At 42.5% G+C, this 22,370-nt stretch overlaps 1 protein-coding gene across 2 annotated transcripts in view; it reads right to left on the reverse strand.

Moving 5' to 3' along the window:
- ZDHHC9 (zinc finger DHHC-type palmitoyltransferase 9) overlaps positions 1-18,170 on the reverse strand; it is a 31,722-nt gene extending 13,552 nt beyond the window's left edge. Inside the window, exons 1-5 of one of the 2 annotated variants that reach the window (XM_053201681.1) lie at positions 17,954-18,170; positions 17,541-17,608; positions 16,058-16,359; positions 6,055-6,215; positions 1,324-1,482 (exon numbers count right to left, since the gene is read on the reverse strand). In XM_053201681.1, the coding sequence (XP_053057656.1) occupies positions 1,324-1,482; positions 6,055-6,215; positions 16,058-16,224 (487 nt within the window). In that variant the 5' untranslated portion in view covers positions 16,225-16,359; positions 17,541-17,608; positions 17,954-18,170. The remainder of the gene's footprint in view (positions 1-1,323; positions 1,483-6,054; positions 6,216-16,057; positions 16,360-17,540; positions 17,609-17,953) is intronic. The other variant, XM_053201682.1, reaches the window with a different exon arrangement.
- Positions 18,171-22,370: the final 4,200 nt, after the last annotated feature.

Raw genomic sequence — 22,370 nt, forward strand, 5'->3', positions numbered from 1 at the left:
AATATTCTAGATTTTAAAAGATCCTGTTTTAATTTTTATTTCTTTGATTTTTAGTATGGATGAATTTTGTTTCTTGTTAACTAGTTAATTGCATTTCCTGTTTCATAAACTGTCCATATTTCTACTGGAATGTTACTGCCTCTTTTTTTTAAAGCAATTTGTATGAGTTCTTTATATTTAAGAATATTAATAAGGAGAGGGAATTATTTATCAAAACCCTCACATCTGACCTTCTTGAAATATCAAGTTTCCTGGCTAATTTAAAATGAGTTTTAATTTATAAAAATCCTATCTACACACAGATTTTTACCATATAAATTAAGATATATCTTCCCAACCTTTGCCTAAAGAATTGGCTAATAAGAAGAAAGCAATGTACTCAGTCAGGCATATTCCATGGCATATATAAAGAATGCTAGAAGTACGCTTATTACATATATATATATATATATATATATATATATATATATATATGAAGTATACATATAAGAAGTATACACACACACATATATATATATATACATATATATATATAAAGAGTTGCACATATATGTCTATCGATGGATATGTTTACTGCCTGTTTCTGATCTTTCTCAGGGTGCAGCACACATGAGGCAATGCTTACAACTAAGCCACATATATGCAGATAGAAGCACAGACCCATGTATTATGCACACCTGCCACCCTTGCAGCATTACCAGAGAAAGATAAAATGACAGTTTTAGGATCAGACCTGTTCCAGTTGCATCTCACATTAATTACACGAACCTGCACAAAGGTGCTTCACCTATTTCCTCATCTGTGAAAAGGGGATAATACCTCATGGGGTTTTACAAGTCTTAAATGAGAGAAAGGGAAAGCACTTAGCACAGTGCCTCCTATATAGTAGGATCTCAATAAATCTTAGCAACTTTCTTCTTCTTGGGAACAGGATTTATATATCCCTTCTTTCCCCGAAGTTGCCCTCCAATGGACTAGGGTTTTCTTCCCCCTACATAAGATGGGTTCCACTTGAAACAAATCCAGTCAAGGAAAATGCAGATTTTAAAAACAGGTAAAGTTTACTTCCCCATTTACCAAAAAGGTTTTTTTTAGAAAATTTTAGACCAGAGGATATTTAAAATAAGATTTGATCTACACAAGTACAGTTGCTTTTTCACTTGTTCAGAAGCTTGCTTCCTATCTAAAGTTTCCTAACTAAATCTAGCTTATTTCCTATGTAAATCTATCTTCCCACCCCTATTGATTTTTCCCTAGAAAAATAACCCTGACCCTCTCCAACTCAGCCTTTCCCCCAGACAAAGCCCCTTTGGTTTTACTCACCCACACAGTTGTCACAGATGCTGCAATGGGAGGCCCGGGGTGGCCGGAAGATCTTGCACGTATAACAGTATTTCAGCTTCACAATCTGGTTGTTTATCTGAAAATTCTTGATACGAGGAGGTGGTCGCTGGCCCTGGGGCACTGCACCATTGGTAGCCTCTGAAGATCAGTAAAGACAGTTACTATCACTGCTAGCTAGCCATTATTTGAGTCCAAAAGCCCCACCGCTTCTCAAAAAGCACTGGGAGTACTCAATAGTGCCCTAAGGGCCCACTGTTTTCTACAGACTAGCATTCCAGAGGACACTTTCAACATCACAGTGTCCCCCCAAATTCCACTGAATGCCATGCAATTCTTTTGTGCATATGTGAAAAAGGGTTTCTTCAAGTTTTGGGTTTTTTTTGGCAGATTACAAAGAAAAGCATTCATAAAAGAAATAGAAATGGCTAAAAAATATATGAAATGAGGGGCACCTGGGTGGCTCAGTCGGTTAAGTATCTGACTTCGGCTCAGGTCTTGATCTCATGGTTCATGAGTTCAAGCCCCATGTCAGGCTCTGTGCTGACAGCTCAGAGCCTGGACCTGCTTTGGATTCTGTGTCTCCCTCTCTCTCCTGCTCGTTCTCTCTCCAGAGCCCCCTTCTCCTGCTCGCGCTCTCTCTCGGTCTCAAAAATAAATAAACATTAATATATATAATATATATATTATATATTCCATATATATTATATACATTATATATATTATATATAATAATAAACATTAATATATATATAATGAAAATACCCAAATTCACTAACAATCAAAGACATAAAAACCAACATAGATACTGTTTCTACCTACTATATTAACAAATACTAAAAAGAATAAGAATACCCAATGTTGACAAGGATGGGGAGAAGGTATTTTTATATATTACTGGTAAGCAATAAAGCAGTGGCTCCCAAAACTTTAAAGGTCTATATTTTTTGATCCATCAATTCTATTTCTAGGAACTTAACAAAATTACAAAGAGATATACAAAAGATGTTGGTGGAAGGATTATTTGTCACAGAGTCCCTTTTAATAGTGAAAACGTGAAAATAACCTCAGTGTCACAATAGGAGGTTGGTTAAGTAAATTATGATACATGCACAGGATGGAACATTATGCAACCATCTAAAATGATGTAGACAAGTGAATGAAGACACAGGACAATATTCACAATGTATTGCAAAATGAAAATGTAAGCTAAAAAGCAACATCCATAAAAAGATATTATCTTGCAAAAATAAAATATATGCATGAAAAAAGACTGGTAATACTTAGAAACAGAAAAACAACCTTTTAAAAATAAGAGTAATGTGTGCTTATTGTAAAAGGTTTGGAAAAAACAGAAAATACATATAAGAAAAAATAAAAATCACTGAGAGTCTCTCAACTCAAGGATACCCATGCATTTTGGTATATTTCCTTAATAGATAAATAAACATTCATGATTTTTAAAAATTTGAGATATAGATATGATTTTGTACCCTATATTTTTCACTCAACATTATATGGTAAATGTTTTTCCGTGGTTGTTAAATTCTCTTCCAAAAAGATGAATATTGGCAATATAATAATATTCCATCATATGCACATCCTGTAATTTATTTGACCATTCCATATAGTGGCGCATTTAAGTGGTCTCTGAGTTTTTACTATTTAAGTGATGTTGCATGCAAAAACCTAAAATATTACAGATAAAGCTTAAATCCACTTTGATCACCACCACTGGGAATCCCAGTTCCCACCTCCCTTCCCCAAGAATATATACGTGTGTTAAAATTAATTTCTAAAACAGAAAGAAAAAAAAGAAAAGCATGTTGAAATCTGAGTAGTAAATATGAAGTTGCTGGCATTAAAATAGCTAGGCCCATATTAAAAAGAAAAAAAGTTTGGGCTTAATTTCGGCTCAGGTCATGATCTCACAGTTGTAAGATTGAGCCCCATGTCTGACTCTGTGCTGACAGTGCAGAACCTGCTTAGGATTTCTCTTTCCCTCTCTCTCTCTCTCCCTCTCTCTCTCTCTCTCTGCCCCTTCTCCGCATGTATGCTCTCTCGCTCTCTTTTTCTCTGAAAATAAATTTTTAAAAAAGAAAAGAAGGACAAAGGAAAAAATGCTGAGCTAAAAATCCTTCTGCAGTAATTTGTATAACTCTCTGATTATTTCCTTTAGCTAAACTCTAAGCGAAGTGGAATTACCGAGTCAAAGGGTATGAACCCTTAAAACCCATACTGCTTATTGCCAAAATGCTTCCCAGGCAGATTGTATCAATTTGCACGCCCATCAATCTGTAGCGTATGAGAATGCCTGTCTTGCTGCCCCCTAGATGTGCAGGATAATTCTAAAAACAGAATAATTTTTCAATTCACTTTGATTTTAAAAATATCTACCATATGGAATTTTTTTCCTTTTTTTGAAGAGTGGGGTAGATGCTGTGAAATCAAACAATAACAGTGTGTCACAAGTCTTAAAAGGATGATAGCTATTCATTAGAGAATGATAAAAGTACCAGCATGCCACCTTAATATTCCTTTGCATGTGCTTTACATGAGGGCACCTGTGAGATACAGTTCATGGTTTGTCCTCCCCATGAGGCACTATGATACAAGGAAATCACAGTGTCGCCTGCTGCCCATCCCCCAGCCCTCATGCACAGCATACCCAGCATAGGGCTGAATGTAGTGTTGACAAAAACTTGCTAACATAAACATATGTATGAACTCAAGAATGCAATCTTCTACACAGAGAACATGCTAAAAGGGGAGGTCAGAATGTGACAGCTCAAACCTGGGCTCTAGGCCCAGTGATCTGGCAAAACAGAACTAACCTTGCTAACACCTGCTGTGAGATGCAAAAGACAAGTCAAGGCACTGCCTTGACCTTCAGTTTCTCCATATGTGAATGGAAATGGGATGATAAAAGAATAATCCAGATGGAGAAAAAATGGCACACACAACTCTCCCTCCTATCTTCCTCCTAACTACCCCAGCTTTACCAGGTCTCCCCTGAACTCCGGCTGCACCAACACACCTGGCCTCTTCTTTCTCCCCACCATTCCCACCCTCTCCCCATCCCTAAGTAGTTCAGATGTGCACAAGCCTATGTCCCCTTGGCTCAACTAAAACAGGATGGAATTTTTAAAAAAGAAATTCAGGGGCGCCTAGGTGGCTCAGTCAGTTAAGCACCTGGCTTCGGCTCAGGTCATGATCTCACAGTCTGTGAGTTCAAGCCCCACATCAGACCCTGTGCTGACAGTCAGAGCCTGGAGCCTGCTTCGGACATGTGTCTCCCTGTCTCTCTGCCTCTCCCCTGCTCATGCTCTGTCTCTCTTGTGCGCTCTCAAAAATAAATAAACATTAAAAAAAATTTTTTTAAAAAGAAATTCAGCAAGAAGCTAGAGGTAAATGCAGCTAAAATAAACAAAAGGAATACAAAAGCTTTCAAGCCACTCTAGGAGTATCAAACCATCATACTTTACACCTTAAGCTTGCACAATGTTGTGTCAATTATATCTCAATAAAACTGGAAGAAAAAACATCAAATGGAAATGGGAGAAAATATTTTGTTAATAATAGCATGCATATAAACATCAGGAATAAACTCAATATAAGAAATACAGAAACTAGGCTTTAAAACTATAAACATTTTATCCAAGGGCATAAAACTCAATCTGAAAATAAAAACACAACATTTTCTTAGATAGGCAGATAATATTATATAAATGTAGATTCTCTCAAAAAATATAAATGTAATGCAATACCTATTATAACCCTGATAGATTTGTGTGTTTTTAATTAAATAAAATAATATTAAAATAAAAAAACAAACAGTCTAAAAATCTAGAAGCATATTGGTGCTCCATGGGCATAGCTTTTAGTCTTACAACTTCTGGGTCCCTTTCTTCTACTCTGTCTGGCTTGGATGCTGACTCAAGCTACTTGGGTACTGGACTTGCAAACAATTTAGGGAGGCACTGATGTTGGGTCTGCTGGGTTCCCAGTCCCTGCTAGTACTGGTATCACAGCCTTCTTTCCCAGTGTGAGCTCCTAGGATATTCCCTCCTCTAGCCCTGGGATCTTCAGCTTTAATTTGTGGAGTCACCCTGGCCCGTGGCTATTGTATCACTTTATCTCTGTCCCAAAGAGACCTGAAAACTACACTGTAATCAGCCTATAACTGCTTCCATTTCCTTCCTTTACTTTCCTAGAATTCTCAATGGTTCTTGGCACCATGGCTGACTCCTCTCATCTTGTGTATTCCCTTAAATCAGGAATTCTTGGTGGGGCCCGTGAATGTGCTTCAAAAGATCTATAAGTCCCTGAAATTACAGCCACAATTATATGTATATGCAAACATATAAGAATATTTTTTATGAAAAGAAGGCTTATAGCTTTCATCAAAAAAATCGAATGCATTGATGACCCTTCAAAAGTAAAAAAGGCCATCCTCTTGGGAACAGTACAGCAGGACCTTGGTAACAAACCCCTCCCGAAATGCAACCCAACACAAGGAAGTATGAAGCACATGGCTTTCAAATCTTGCTAAATCTGCCTTACCAAATTCATAGGGTGGTCATGATCTCAGATTCAGTTTCTTACAGGGAAAAGGCTAGAAGTGATTCTTAATCTGCAACTACATGATTCTATTCCCTTAGTGATTAAAGTCACCCACTGCACAGCATCTTGCCAGCTGGTTAGAAAACTCACCTATCTCCATTTCTATGAAAGCTGCTTCATCTGGTAGGGCCCGCGGGATCACTCCAGGGTCACTGAAGCTGGTCCTCAACAGTGTAGCCATGGAGAAAAGGAAGAGCATGGCAGCAAACACAGGGATGGCAGGAGACAGCTGGACAGCCAGGTAGCGGCATCTGAAGAAAGCAGCCAATTGAACATTTAGTTATACCTACCCTGTATTGACCTCAAATTGTTACCAGCATGTCGATCGGGTCTCCACAAGAAAATCGGCAGTACCTTGAGGGAAGGGACCATGTTTTTTCTTCTCTTGAATTACCCATAACTCCTTATATACGGTTCTGCACATAATAGGAAGTCAACAATTATTTGATTGGTGGACCTATAACCTAGAGAAGACAGTCTCAAGGGACTTCTCCTATCACCAAGTCCAGTCCCTCCTTTTGGCCTGCTGAAAACCCCATTTCCTCTGTGCCTCATGAAAGGCTCACACCTATTAAGGTCAGGGAAGCAACTGAGCCTGGACTTGTAATTACCACAGGTTGCTCTTACTCTGGGAATGTGTAGAGCTTTTCAAAAACACTCATCTAGCATTAGGCCTGAGCTCAAGGAGGAGGAAGAAAAGATGAGGACCATTTATGAAGCAGGGTCCCAGTGTCAGACAGAGGGTAGGTCTGGCATGCTTCAAAGCCAATGAAAAGTTTCTGAGCTGCTGACTGACTTTGAAACATCCATTCTTTTCTCTCCTCAATGAGCTCTGCTAGTAGGTGCCTACTGACGTTAGGCAAGGAAAATCTCCTAGCACCCCTTCTCAACATAATGTTTCCTCCCCCATTCCTCATAATTCATCTGGAAGACTACCCCTCTTCCTCTCTGGATATCCCAGCTCTACTCATCTTTCAGATCCCAGAGACATCAATGCCATCATTGTCATCATCACAATTTACTGAGCATTCACCATATGCCAGGCATTGCACTAAGCCCTTTATATGCACCATCTCATTCAATTCCCACACTAAATCCACAAGGTAGATTTGATAGAGAGAGGTCTTAGAGCGGTCTTGCCTCCTCTGAAAGGCCTATCCTAAGCTGCACTAATCTCTCCCTTCTCTACCGCTGTCATCCTCATTGCCAGAGCCTTGTATTGTTTCCTAGCTGTTTTTCACTATGTTGACCTCATCTCCCCCAGCTGGACTTCATAAGAGCAAGAACCTTGTCTTTTTTGGAGTGGGAACATTTGGGGTTGAATTGTGGTTCTACCAGCTCCTAGCTGGGTGACTTAATTAACTTCAGTCTCCTTATCTGTGAAATGAGGATAATAATAGCACTACATAGGGTCATTTTGTGGATCAAATGCATGAATATAAATAAAGTACTTAGAACTGTACCTGACACATAGTAAACTTTAAGTAAATGCCAGCTGTTAACAATTACCATCATGCTTCTTTATCTCCCAGAGCTTAATGCAAGTACAGGAACAAAGAAGCTACCAACAAATACTTGTCACATTCAACTGAATTTCAAACCAAATAAATAGGAATATGCGATGAGAGTTATCACTGACCTATTTTTATTCTCTTCCTCCTGGGGGACATTTTTTCATTCAACACAGAGATCTTCTCTTAGAGGCAGACTATAAGTGGATGAGCAAGGACCAGAGGGAGAGCAGAAAAAGTACGCTAAGGAAAAAGGCTTACCTCATCGGCATGGGGATTAAGCAAGCTGCTGTCCATTCAGAGCAAACATTTAACCCTGGGTTATACATTCGCTGTAGTTTTGGAACAGTCCCCATGAGATCCTCCCCTTGCCTCCCCGCCACACACACAACTGCATGAAGGGTGCAAGTCAACTATAATATTAGGCTGAGCGGTTTGTCATAAAGGTGAACATATGTAGTAAACTTGCAAAATGATGTTTGTGGGTTTTTGTTTGCCTGCTTATTTGTTTTTTAACAAAATCCTTGGTCTTAGTCTGCTTTTGTATGACTTACTTCCTTCTAAAAGCTAAGGGTAGGGGACAAAATTTGAAGAACTGAAGGATCTGACTTAGTACAGAGTAATTAAAGCCCCTGCATATCACTACCTTGTGGATTACCCTCTTTTCCGTTGTTTCACCTTCAGTAGTACAGATAATCAAGAAGTGAATTCAGAAACAAAAGTCACCTCCACCTACCAGGGACCCAAAGGACACAAGAGAAATACAAGACTGTTTCACAAGCAAGCCAAGTAAAATTACCACACTAACAGAAAACAGCCATCTTTCTAATCACTGCCCATTTCTAAGATCACTCTTGAAAACAAGTAATGTCTCTAGGACTCAAACTGCTCTGGGTATACAGCATCCAATAAATAGACTTAGAAAAATCAGAGCCATCCAATCAGCCACCAAAGGGCTTTTAAATTGTCTTATTACCGGAAAAAAAAATAGAGAGGAAAAAGGGGCGCCTGGGTAGCTCAGTTGCTTGAGTGTCTAACTCTTGATTTTGATTCAGGTTATGATCCCAGGGTCATGGGACTGAGCCCTGTGTTGGGCTCTGCACTGAGTGTGAAGTCTGCTTGAGATCCTCTCTCTCTGTCTGCACCTCTCCACCACACTCTCCCTTTCTCTTTCTGTCTCTCCTTCTCTCAAATAAAAAAAAAGAATACTAAATAAAAAAAGATAGAAAATATATATACATCTCTCTCTCTCACACACACACACACGCACACAATGTTAACCCCATGCACAAAGGACCTGAGATTAACTAAGTCCCATTCCAACACCTGCTTGTCAACCAGACAAAGAACAACTTAGATTTGAATTATGCTACGCCGTCAAGGATAAAGGTCTCTGTAATCTCCACATGGACTATCTTCTGCACCTGCTAAAACAATCCACTCTGTGTGTCAACAAGTACACAATAGGCCCATTGTATTGTTCTCCAGAGATGAGGCTACTGGCAGCCAGTTGTCACTAGTGAGTGGGTGTGGCTGAGAAGGCAGATGTGGAACCAACAGGCCTTTCCACTCCAAGTAAGAGGAAACTAAGAGAGCCAGTGGCTAAGACTACTGTAAACTATAACATGTCATGTCTGTCTTTAGCAGTTATGATCAAAAATATCCACATAGGTTAATACCATAATTGCAGTAAGCTACGGGCCTGTCTCTGACAGGAATAGGGTATGTGTAGATTTGGTGGTAATTCCCAATATTGATCTGAAAAGTCAGGAGTATTCTAAATCAGTAATTTGTCTTAGTGAAAGATGGGATCTGTCATCCACAAATATAGGCTGTTTTTGAAACCCCCTAGTACTTTCCATTCATATTACTTCTTGGAATAATGATATCCATACGCTTCTTGAAACAGAACTCTCTTTTGTCTTCAAAGTGCCAAGAGAATTTCCCCCTTCTAGAGGGTTTAGTGGTTGCTTTTCTCCCTTGTAAATTTTATAAATACTACCATGTCCCCACTAAGTCTTCATTTATTCCACCTGAAGAGATATCATTATTTTAAGCCATCTTCTACCAACTTCTTGATTGGCCTCAGGCTTCCATAGCTAGGCTAAATGACTGGACTTCCACATGTCCCATGGGCCACATGGTGGTACTGTCTAGCAGTAACCAGCAGTGCCAGGCTGGGCTGGTGTGTCATGTCCCATCCCCCATCCCCAGCACGGTAGTTCATTGGAGGGACAATGATAATGACAAAGACTTCAACTGATGTGAAAAAACTCAAAAGAGATTCATAAGTGGAACCTGTAAGAAACCAGACAGATTCCATAGCAGGGCTCTGCCTCATAGACTGGGAGTGTGGATTGGTGTTCTATACAATACTCTACCTCTAAGTCTCCCCAAAAGCTCAGTGCCAACAAGTATTTATGGGCCTAACAAATGAAGAACAAGAGAAAATGGGAGTTAATATTGTTAGGGAAAACATAACTAACATATGAAACAGCTACAGAATAAGATAAGACCAGTAATCAAGGGTTAGGATGGTGATTCATACCCTAAGGACTATAAGTGGTCAGAGAAGAGCTCTCTTGGGAAGCTGGTGGCTGCTTAAAACTGCTCCCATAGCAGCCATTAAGGGTGGATTTAAGCACAGCTTGGAACAGCAGAAAGGGCCCAAGGATTAGAGCCCCATGATGGCCCTTAGCCCCACATAATGGCAATAAGCCTTTGCTATAAGTTCTCACTGATATGGGTCGTTGTCTGTCCTTTTACATACTACTTACCTCTAAAGCATAGTAAACATATAGAACCACCTATAAGACTGACTCAAGGGTCTTCTGATGACACTTCAGAGTCTGCTGATAGGGAAAAAGTTTCCTTAGACACTAAAAACATAATTGAAAATCAGCCCCTGACTGCTATGTGAAGGTCAGGGGAAGATGTATACCCTGTCTTGTTCCAGTAGCAATGGGGAAAATTAACCAAACAGGGACATTTTCAATTTTGAGGCAATGAACCATCCTCTCACTGAAGAGGGCCAAAATCTGTAGCCAGGCAAGCCCGCTAAGTAGTTGCTAAATCTGTTATAATAGCAAATTTCACATTTCAGTTATACCAAAAGTAACAAATTTCAAATATAACAAATAAAAAATTTCAATTATAATATACCCCTGCCTAAAAATTTAGAACAATTCCCCACTCTTTATTAATCCCCAAACCCCACAGGCCAGTATTCCAAGGCCCTCCATTAGTTAAACTGACCTTACCTAATCATCATCATAAGGTTCTTGTCTTCTCATTGCTCCATTCCAGAAACATACCCCTAATTACACTGAATTCACTAGCTTCTTGCTATTGCAAAATGAATAAGGTGCTTCCTTTGTTCTTAAACACAATACTAGCAGGCATCTCTGAGGAAGATTTAGAAGGTCTCTTCTCTCCTTCAATAAACATCTCAACTGATGTCGGCATGCTGGGGGACATCCCTGTTCTTTGTACTTGCTTTTCCCAAAATAGAAAATCACTATACTCAGTTAAAACTTATTCTCAAAAGATGGGAAATGCATTCAATAGAGATTGACAGTGTGAAACTCATTATCACAAAAAGTAGTAGAGACTGAATTATACACAGATAAATTCTGAATGATGGAACTGCAAAGAAAGGAAAGCATACTGTTCAGAAGACATAACTCAACCCTTCTGCAGGGAGTGTGCTTTATCATGAAGTTGAACTTAGCCAAGTACTATAACAGATTGGTATCAGAGAGACAACTATGATGTTCTAAAACTATCATTTGGTTGGCCAAGTCATAGACATAATCTTGGGCTAGGTAAAGCACAAGATAGAACCTGCAAAGAAAAATTTTCTGGAGAATGTTCTCTTGGTTAGAGATCATGATAAAGTCACATTTCCCCCTTTCCAATCTCATCTAAGTAACTTCAGGAACCTGGATCTTGTCACTATAGGCACAAATATTCTGCCAGGTCAGTTTGGCTTTTGTCTACATAGCTCTGTGTCTCCTCAAACCTGGCAACTTTGTGTTGTCAGATGACCATTTCTCTTTCCTCTGTCTGCAGGGACATGATGCCCCTTTCATCAGGATCACCCACATGGTAATGAGGTAGGGAGCACATATTGCTTAATTTTTCTCCAAGCCACCCTCATTCAGGCAGCAAGGACTCTGAGTGGTCACAGAGGTGATGACCCCTCATAACTCACAAAGCTTACTTTCTAGGTTCACACTTAGAGATGGGCTTCCCTGTTCCTGCAAGGCTACCAGAATGCCATGCCAGGATGCTACCAGTTTTCTACAAAGATACCTTCATTTCCTAGGAGCATAGCTGGGGAGGCCCAAATAACCTAGATGCCACTAGGTAACATAATCACTAGCTAGCAAGAACCCAGAATATGCTGGTCTAGCACTTGGCAATATGCACACTTTAGTAAACCTGAATGTCTTCTGGATTCCATATTCAAAAGGTTACAATGAGATGAAAGGTAGTGTGTCATACAGAGGTATTGGTTGTCCAGCTGATCTTGGTAAAGTAACCTCTTCTGTGGGCCTGGTTTCCTCACCTGCAAAAGGATGGAGATAGTCTCCAAGGCCCCTTCCAGTTCTACCATTCTATGATTATGTGAGTCAAGACATTTAAAGTGTATCCAGAATGTGTTATTAATTCAGTAACATTTACTGACCATCTATGCTACGTAAGGCCTGGCAGAGGGCACTGTGGGGGCTACATAGACATAGGAGATAGTCCCTGACATTGAAAGAGCTCAAAGTGCAATAATCATAGAATTTAGAAATCTAAGAAATGTCATAAGATTATGTGTTAAATGAGCAGTATGTATGATTAGTCCTACAAATGCAGGAATTATTAGAAAGGTTTCATGAAGGAAAACTCAAGAAGGGACTTGAAAGAGCGGTAGAATTTGGATAGGCTAGAAGTGGGTCAATTACTGAGCAGCGTTACAAAGCTTTTTTCAGTTCATCCAATTCAATGACTCCTCTGTATATCAGAAGCAACTATGCGTGTCAGTCCAACAGGGTTTGATAGTGCCTTGATACAATTTCCTCTACATACAGCACAATGAGGCATAAGCACTGATCATAGCAGCAAACTGCTTCTACTTCAGGTGTCAAAAGTCACATAGTCATTCTTGCCACAAGAGAAGTCTGGGTACCTTGACCCCACCAGTGATCTGGTCACAAAGTTAAAAGAGATAGCTAGGAAGCCAATTCCAGATAACAGTGCACTTGGTCCTTCCCCCTAGCTTTATCAGGAAGTTGAATTTGACTACCTACTACAATAGTCTTTGAGTAGCTGGACACCTCACAGTTGTCAGTGTCATTCTGCTATAATGTCCTGACATTACCAGCCAAGCTGGTGGCTACATGTTTACACAAGCTGGACAGGGTTTGGCCAGAAAAGACTGAGAATGGCTCGTGGTCAAAGCTGAAACTGGCATATACACGCACATTTCCTAAATGCCTCCCCCTAAAGATAAATTAAGAAATCCTTTTCTTAAGCACTGCACAATTTTCACTCTGCTTTTAAAGTCAATACTTTTACCATAGATACAATTACATTTAAATATGTAAATGTATTTAAATACAGCTACCTACTGGTAATCTATCCTTTCCTTTTTGTGTGTATTTGAATCTTCCAGACAAACACAACAGTTATGTAGAATTTCAGACTCTCAGAGTTGCAAGAGGCTCAGTGATAATGTAGTCCAATTTCCCATTCCAGGCAGGAATCCACTTTGTGACAGCAGCCCTTAGAGGTGGCTACCCAGTATCTTTGGAAACACTTATAACAACACAGAGCTAACTAGCTCCTAGATGGACAACCTTTATTCATTTTATGTATTCAGCCTACTGTCTGTCCAATGAAAATTACAGGCTCCTCCTTTGAGAAGTCTAAACATATAAAGGCAAAATCCAAAAATAAAAAGATATCCACTGGCACCACTAATACTGCATGTTTTTCATCAAGGGGTGCCCACATGCCTGACCAGATTTCTCAAGCCATCTGGCCAACCCAGGGCTGTGCCATGGGCAGCTATAAATCAACTTGCGCTTGTTCCTAAGCACCTGCTGCAAGCGAGACCCCACTACTAAAATGCAGGTCCAGATGTGCGGCAAGATCCAGACTTCCCCAAGGCAAAAATGCAACAGTAAAAGGATGTGGAATCTATGCTCCTAGACAATTTAGGGACGAAAATAGACAGCCCTCTTCACTGGTGGTTCAGACACCCTCACCAGCCTGAAGGCAGGGGACTGGATTAGCTGATTTCCTGAGGTCTCCCTATGTTCTAATACTAACTAAGGGGTCCGTATCCTGTCCCCCAAATCCCATCCCCCACTGTGTGGTTGGTAGTGAATTATATACTCCAAAGGAAACAGTCAACCAGAAAAAGATTTCATTCTTCAGAGGCAGGCTGGTGTCCTTTGTACAGCCTGTCATCAGCTAGGCATAAAGCAACCACCACCTAGAGTGTCTGTATGTCTATACATGACAGACACACATGGACAGACACACACACACACACACACACACACACACATATATGCACGCAAACAGATTCAACCACTCTCAGGAAAAATGATTCACTGCCAGGGTCCTCTCCCCTTTGGTCAGACTTATGCTTCCCCATTCCACTCCTTAGCTAACACGTTTACTTCCTTCTCCCTTCCCCCACTTCTCCCTCCCCCAGCCTTACACTAAAAAATATTTACTCTATCATACAGACAGCTGTAACTCAAGGCAGTTTATAAACAACCTCACCCTTCATATCTGAGGGCAAAGCACAAGAAATAACTTGGGGAAAAAAGTCGTCTTGGTAGAAAACTTAACCTGCCTCTGTCAAACAGTAACTTAGCTAATTATAAGCTTCATCCCACAGGCGGTTTTGTTCAAAGGCCTTTGGGGCCTAAGTGGGACAGATCCAAATCAGACTCTGTCTGGCTCCCAGATACAAAAAAAGCCAAACGCCAATAGCTCCAAATTCCCAATTCCCCTGGACAGTCAAACCAGAGGTTTTCTGGGCCCAGAATTACCAGCTCACTCAGGGCATAGAAACAAATCTCATCTCTATTTTAAATAGTTCCAACCTCACAAATTTAACTCTAAGATGGAGGGGAGTAGCGGCAAAAAGAGCTAGTGATTCAGCAGGGTAAGGACTGAAAGAGAGGGAGAATGATAGAAAGCAGAGTTCAGCTCTGCACTTCCAAAAAGCAAGGAAAGAATAAAGCAAAAAAATATTTCTTTTTGGAGAGAAGGGTGAGAGGGGACAGCATTTTATTAGTGTTACACGTATGCCTGCCTGATTGCACATGCTCACTTATACCACACACAAGTACACACATATACACACGCCACCATAAACCTAAGACTGGGAAAGCAACTAAGAAGCCATCTCCAACCTGACTGACTTCACCAAATACTTCACAAAGTCAGAAGCAAAAGAGCCTTTGACAAAGAGCTTCTCTGACCTTCCTTTTCTAGCCCTGTTATAAACTTCCCCCCACCCCTGCCACTGTTGCTCAAGCCAGCTGCAACCATCAAAAAGTCTGGCAAAACAGTCTGAAAAATCACTCTTGATGCACTGGGAAAGCCTGGAGCCCTTACAGAAGGACAAAAATAAGCTCCAAGAGATCAGAGCTCATTTTGATTACCCACAAAGGCTAGCCAAGGGGGCCCCCTCCTTCCTGCCACAGCCACACCCCAGCCTGGGAGCCTCCGGGGTCATGGTAGTGCATGAACTACAGCAGACTCATATCAGGGGTGGCTCACAGTCTACACACACACCTCTTGGCTCCTCAAGGCCCTCCTCATAATAATCCCAAAGCAATTAGCATTGTTCCCATCCCTAGAGCGTACAGCATTCTCAGCATACCCAGTAGTCAAGCCACAGTACCCTAGAATCCAACTGGTCACCTCCCTAGAGCAGTGACCTATACAGGCTTCAAATGGTGGCTCTAGTACTAGCTATTATATCAAAGAAAAAAACAACTCCAAAGCTGGTATCAGACACACACAGAATACAGAGTTGTTTATGCTGAGTGATCTAGAGTGAAACTCACATTTAAAAAGCACATATATGCCACACATGCAGCTGAGGCTGGAACCAATCTGCAAGTTCCCAGTTCAGTTGGCTTTTCAATTTAATAGCTAGGAGAGGTGACCCAGAATAACAGAATAGGTGAGTTTTGTGGTATAGAGTTATGACCATGAGGGCTGCCCCTAGGCCCAAGAGGGATGGGGAAGATGGAGTCTGTCACTAAACTCCTAAGGAGACCAGTGAAAAGGAGAGGTGAGTAACAAAGACAAATGCCTTTATTTCCCAAGTGTGCCAGGGGTAGCCCCAAATCTGTGCTACAAAATTGGTATCAAAGGTCTTGGGTTTTTAATGAAGCACATACCCTGTTACAAGCACAAGGAAATGAACTCAGCATAATCTATAGACATTACTCAAGAGGATAGTGGTATCCAAGGACCATCCACAAACTCTCCAGAAAGAAGGTTCTTCCCCTGGACTCAAAGTGACTATAATCAGGCAAGTCTACTCAATAGAAACTCACTCAAAGGCGAAGAAGAGTGTACATGTCCCCAAGATGAGGAAAAGGGTCAAATAGAAGATGCCCTTTTGCCGGGCCATCATGACTCGACCATCACAGCAGAAGGTGTTCCTGCCTGGGAGTTTCTCCCATTTCCGTGTCACCTTCTTTCTCACCACCATCACAGACATGATTGGAATTCCTGGTCCAAAACGGGCTTTGTGATTACAAGAGAGAAGAAAGAGAAGCTGAGCCCAGCTTTGAAATCACGATGCCTGCTATTGCTGCCGCGGGGTCAAACATCATCAAAAGTCCAATTTGTAGCCCTAAGAGAAAGCACAAAAAGAAAAATATGAGGCAGGAACAAGAAAATGCAGTTCAACCCTCCTTTACCAGAGGTGGAAAAATGAGCACTGCCTAAAGGGGTAGTGGTAGGGAAGTGGGAAAAGTTTATTTCCAATCTGTGTGTATCCTCTAAAAGGAGAAAAGGCTAAATGTTCTCAAAAAAGAAGGGGGTTACCATGTCTTCTTACTATGGATTTAATAATCCCTATATTTCCAATATAATACTGATGATTTTATCATCATAGAACCTTGGAACTAGAAAGGATTTTTAGGGCGATAGCCCCAATTACTTTGTTTTGGAAACAAGTAAAGACCAAAGAGAGGAAATCACTTGTCCAGGGTCACACAGCCGCAAAGCTAAGCCAAGAAAACACGTCTGCTGACTTTCAGGCCAGGGCACTTTCCACTGTACCACAGTGTTCTATAATCATCAGTAAGAAGACTCAAAATAATGGTAGAGTTTCCATCCTTAAGGAGCCATTCCCTCCCCTCCTCCATTCACCTTCTTTCTTTAATTAGCCACTCAAATATGAATCACACCAGGGAACAAGTCACCCTCTGGCAGGGCTAGGAGGTTCTGGACACTCTGTACACATATCCAGGTTGTATTTACTCAAAACAGATTTCCCCTAATCAAACCCTCTGTAACTTCCTGAGTCTGGGAAATGAACCAATCTTGCTAGTCTAGCCTAACATTTGTGGGAATCTTAATGAAACCACATCACAGACCTGTAGGTGAAAGGCTGACTTAAGCATGAGAGTTCTGGAATGGTTGGGGGTGGGGTGGGTGGACATGTCAGCAGCTAAGAAAAGTCATAAAGGTGCTTGCTTTCTGGGACATTCCATAAGTACCATCACCACTTGGTGATCCTGAACCCCCAGGCCCAGGCTTTCTCAGCCACTGCCACCCTTCTCTTCTCAGGTGTGGTGTTGTGGCCTCTATTTACTGACACCACATGCCCCACGCTGGCAAGAATGAGGTGGAAACCTGCAGCCAGGCTGACTGATGAGAAACAACCAACCCGAAATCATTACGGGCTGGAGAGGACAAGGGTCCAAATAGAGACTAGGAGATGAGCAGGGAAATGAGAAAGCAAGAAGCCTTGGCAAAGGGGAGGGAGCACCAGAGGGGCAGAGAACACTTCCTTTGTGTAAAACTAACCTGGAAAACAATCTCCTCCAGATAAACCGGCCCAGCGGGAGAAGGGAGACCAGGAAGGGGAGCCGGGCCTGGGAGAACAAAGATCAAAATCCGTCGAGAGCCAGCGACCGGCCCACCAGCCTGGGGCCCGAGGCCCGAGGCCCGGGCGGGCGGCGGGTGCGGCCTCGGGAGGCCAGCCCTGCCTCCGCCACGCAGCGGACCACCGCCCCAGGCAGGTTGGGACGCGCGCCACCTCCCCACGCTCATACACACTCACACACGCCCCGCCACGTGTAGTCAGCCGCGGTCAGGGGCTCGGCGGCTGCCCAGCTGAGAAGGCCAGTGCCAACGTCCGCGCGGCTGGGTACAGCGGAGGGGCTGTTAGCCCACCAAGCGGCCGAGCCCAGGAGACCCCAACCCCCACCCCTCGTTACCTGAACCCTGGAGACCGAACTCGGCGGGGAACTGAGGGCAGGAAGTGGACTGTCCCAGGGGACCGCGTCAGCCACCAGAGGTGGCAGCGACTTCTCCTCACCAGCCCCGAGGCTGCCTCCTCCTGACAACGGGCCCCACCGGTCGGGGCCCTAAACCAGCTGTGGCAACCGCCCACCGCTGGCCGAATGGAACGCTCCTCACGTCACCAGGTCGTTCCAGTAGTTGCTCGCCCCCCATTGGCTGCTCGGCCTCGGCGCCTCCGCCCCGGCCACCCCTGCCCCGAACTACCATTGGCTGCCCCGAACGCCACTCGACGCTGCCTCCGCCCCGTTCCCCCACCCGTCTCCCGGCTTCGTGCCCACCTGCCAAGCCACTGCCAGCCTCCCTTTGGGGTCCGAGAGCCAATATGAGAAGCGTCGCTTTCTACTGATATAGTTACGCAGACACGGAGGTGAAAGGTATTGCTGATGAGACAAGGAGAGACAGTGGTACCAGCCTCTTCTCACACACACGGCGAGACGCTGAAGCAACACTGGCTCGCAGATCCGGGTGCTCACTCGGGCTCACCCAGGGCTCATACTAGGTCCGCCCTGGGCCTCTTCGGCCCTATTTGCATGAAATCAACCGCGACCCGGGATTTTACTCGTTTTTAGCATAAGGACAAGTCCTCTGCCTCCCAAGTCCCATTCAGTAGTTAGGGACTTCACCTGTGTCCCAGCACCCTGGCTTTTGGAAGAAAACACACATAAAAAGGAACTTGAAAGGGACACCTGTCCCCAGGAACATAGAATCATTTTGCAGTACCGAAAACAAATAATTGACGAAGTTAGAAAAACTCTACTGACAGGACTTAAATTCTTCCAGGTAGGTAATGAAGTAACATTGCCAAGAAGGTTGTCAATTACTGTTCGTTTTGGAAAGCTTATGATAATTGAGGAGGGCGGGGATCCAAGGCAGAATCCCCACCCACCAACCACATTGATTTTTTTCCTTCTGCCACTCTCACCTCTGCAGTTACTGCCACAATGAGACACTGCTACTGATCTGAGTGAGTCGCATCCTTTAGAAGTTCAAGATTGGAGTGGGGAAAACAGTTGAGAACCAGGGAATTAATATTATTACAGAGGACTTTAAAAGGCATTAAGTCTGTTTTCACTAGTATGGCTCTTGGCTTCCAAATATAAGAGGAAATATGACAAAGGGCTGAAGGTGACCTCTCCTTACATGTCACACTGTTGGGAACAATGCCTAGATTGCTACCCATTTTCCTGAGCTTGAATAAAGTTTCTCTACGGTGAGAGTATTTGCAATTAGTACACAGGAGACTGCCAAAGCTCTTCCCAAGGCAGAGTTTTGGTGTGTTAGTTGAAGGACCATGTACATGGTCAGGAACTAATTCTCCTTTACAGTATTTGGGTCCCACATCATATGAAGGGAAAAAAAAAGCTATCTAATGATAATTACATTTGACACTTTCATGGCACCACCCTTCAATCAAAAATTTAAAAGGATTAAAAAATCACTAGGTAATTCTCTTATGAGAGAGATGTGTTATAATTAATTTGTAGGGTAAAGTATATCTTTATAAAGCTTCTATTGTTCCTTAGCACTCATGCTGATTATAATCACTGCTTTATTCCCTCTAAACTGTATGATCACTATAATTGCCTCCCATTCTCCCCTTTGATTCCTGGAAGGTGCTGGTGTTGCATACACTTGGCTATCAAAGGGAGAGGAACTTCCCTCGGCCCCATCAGACCCCTGGATTCCCAAGCCTGTACCCACTAGATGCCCTTAGGGATAGCATGTGTATCCCAGCTGCCATCCCCCTGACTGTGGAGCAGTCAAAAATAAATCTCTGCAGCTTCCAAACATACTTTGTCCATATCTCAGGTGCAGGTGAAGCCCAGGGAGTCCTGTAATTGATGTGTTACAGCAGTGCATTCCTGGGCTCTGCCCCTCCCTGCTGTGGATCACATCCCTCTGGGATTAAGTGGCTGTGTAGGTCAGGCTTCTTTTATTACAATCTGTTATTACTTGTGTTTACCACTAAAAGAAAAATAAGATTTATATGGACAAACATTCTGTAACACTTCCTTCTATGTAATTACATCATTTTATATAATCCTGAAAGTCTTAATGCACACACACAACTAAATTGTGACTATAAAATGAGATTGTTTCTTTTCTCTTCTCAACAAACCTCCCAGACTTTATGTATCCAAATGAGGGTTGGTTCCTTTGAAGGGGAGTTACAGCCATGTGATGGGCACTAGAAACACCACTGGAATAAAGGCATCAGCTTCCATTGTGTGGTATACATTTTGGTGTGCTTGTTTAAAAATATCTGTCTCCATGGAGCACGTGGGTGGCTCAGTCGGTTAAGCATCCAACTTTGGCTCAGGTCATGATCTCGCCATCTGTGAGTTTTCGGTCCATGAGTTTGAGCCCCGCGTCGGGCTCTGTGCTTGACAGCTTGGAGCCTGGAGCCTGCTTCCAATTCTGTGTCTCCCTCTCTTTCTGCCCCTTCCCCACTCGTGCTCTCTCTCTCTCTCTCAAAAATAAATAAACATTTAAAAAAATCTGTCTCCGTATTTATGGATCCTGCATTAGTGTGTATGGATGTGTAGGTATAAAGTGCAGTCCTGAGAGCTGCCAGTGGGTTGCAGCTTGCATGTTAGTGTTCCTCCAGGTATTTCTTCAGCAAACACCCAAAGACCCCTTTAGTACTTCATGCAAGAACAGACCCCCCAAGTCAGCCCCCATCCTGCATTCAAGCTCATGATGACCCTTTTTCTCTATTTTCTCAAGTTTCAACCCCCCTATGTCCCCTTGCCCTCCTCCCCACACACGTGTCCCATCCCACCCCACCTACCTGACCTGCAATCCTCTCCAGACTTTCTGGCTATAAATAAATATATATTTGTAGAATGAATTGATGAGCAAAAGAAAGAGCCACAGGATGCCCTGCCCACACGTAACCAACTAGTTCTTAGCCAACAGCTATTTCCCTAAAGCCTGGGCTACTACCACTAACATAGAAGAAGCAGAATGGTGTACATAACAGAAGGCACAAAAGCTTTATTGCCAGACAGACCTGGGTTCAAATCCTGACTCTTAGTAGCTTGTATAAACTTCTGTAAAATAGAGGTGCCTCGGTGGCTCAGTCAGTTGGGCGATCGACTCTTGATTTCGGCTCAGGTTCATGATCTCATGGTTTGTGGGATTGAGCCCCACATCAGGCTCTGTGCTGACAGAGTGGAGCCTGCTTGGGATTCTCTCTCTTCCTCTGTCTCTCTGCCTCTCCCTCTCTCCCTCCCTCAAAAATAAACATTAAAAAATAAACTCCTGTAAAATAGAGTTAATGCCTATTTCATAGAGTTATAAAGGAGATTAGAGATAATGTGTACTAAATGTCTGGCATATAGGAGAAACACAATCAATGCTATATGTTATGATGACATCTGTATGTAACTACCCTCTCTCACCTCATTCCTTTGTCTACACTACTGACTAGGGGATAGAAAGGTAAAAAGAAGGAAACCTATTCTTTACTTTGTTGAACCTGTGTCATCCATGTGCCCCCATGTCTTCATAACCTCTAAATTTGTCACTGAAGTTAATCCTTACCTGACTGACCTCTTGGTTCCCCAATCCCAGGGGCACCCCACTCTCTGACTAGGAAAAGCTTAGGCAGTAATCTTGTTCTAGTCAAATGGCTGTTCTCTAGCACCATCATCCTCACCTGTTAAGTGAATCCTCAACATTGCTGCCACATTATCTGTTGCAACAAGTGAGAGATCAGTGGAATCTCTTTCATTACACACCTCCTGTATTCATAGCACTGTGCTGGCATTGTTGGCTCCTGTCAGAGACTGAAAAACACCTTTAAGATGCCACTGTGTGAAAGCCGAACATACAGAAAACCCAATAAAAATGCCTGGAGTGGCAAGGAAGGTGATGTTACAATGCAAGTGAACTGCTCATACCGAGCCTTTGTTTCAGTCTCTAATACCTGTCTGCTCCTGCCAATTCTCAATTTTGTTTCATCTCTAGTCTGTGGATTTGTGACTCCATCCTGAATGGTTTTAGGTGTTGTGGTTAAGCCCTCAACACTTGCCCTAAGACTACTCACTCACCAATAAAGACCATTTACTGAGGACCTCTTCTGAGCCAGGGATTATGGTAGGTGCTTTATATAAATGAGGTTCCTAGATTGTGGTCTAAACTTGATATCCAAGTGAGAGCATCTGATACTGACCCAGCACAGCCCTAGTCTCTGACACTACCCAACCCTCTCATTCCAGGTGCTGACCTCAAGGGATTGTGTTGCCCAATATATAAACTGGTTTATCATTTAATCATTAGGTATGTATTGAGCACCCACAGTTTGCCCAGCCTATACTAAGCAGTATA

The sequence above is a fragment of the Acinonyx jubatus genome, chromosome X, assembly GCF_027475565.1.
Source record: "Acinonyx jubatus isolate Ajub_Pintada_27869175 chromosome X, VMU_Ajub_asm_v1.0, whole genome shotgun sequence".
Taxonomy (NCBI): Eukaryota; Metazoa; Chordata; class Mammalia; order Carnivora; family Felidae; genus Acinonyx; species Acinonyx jubatus.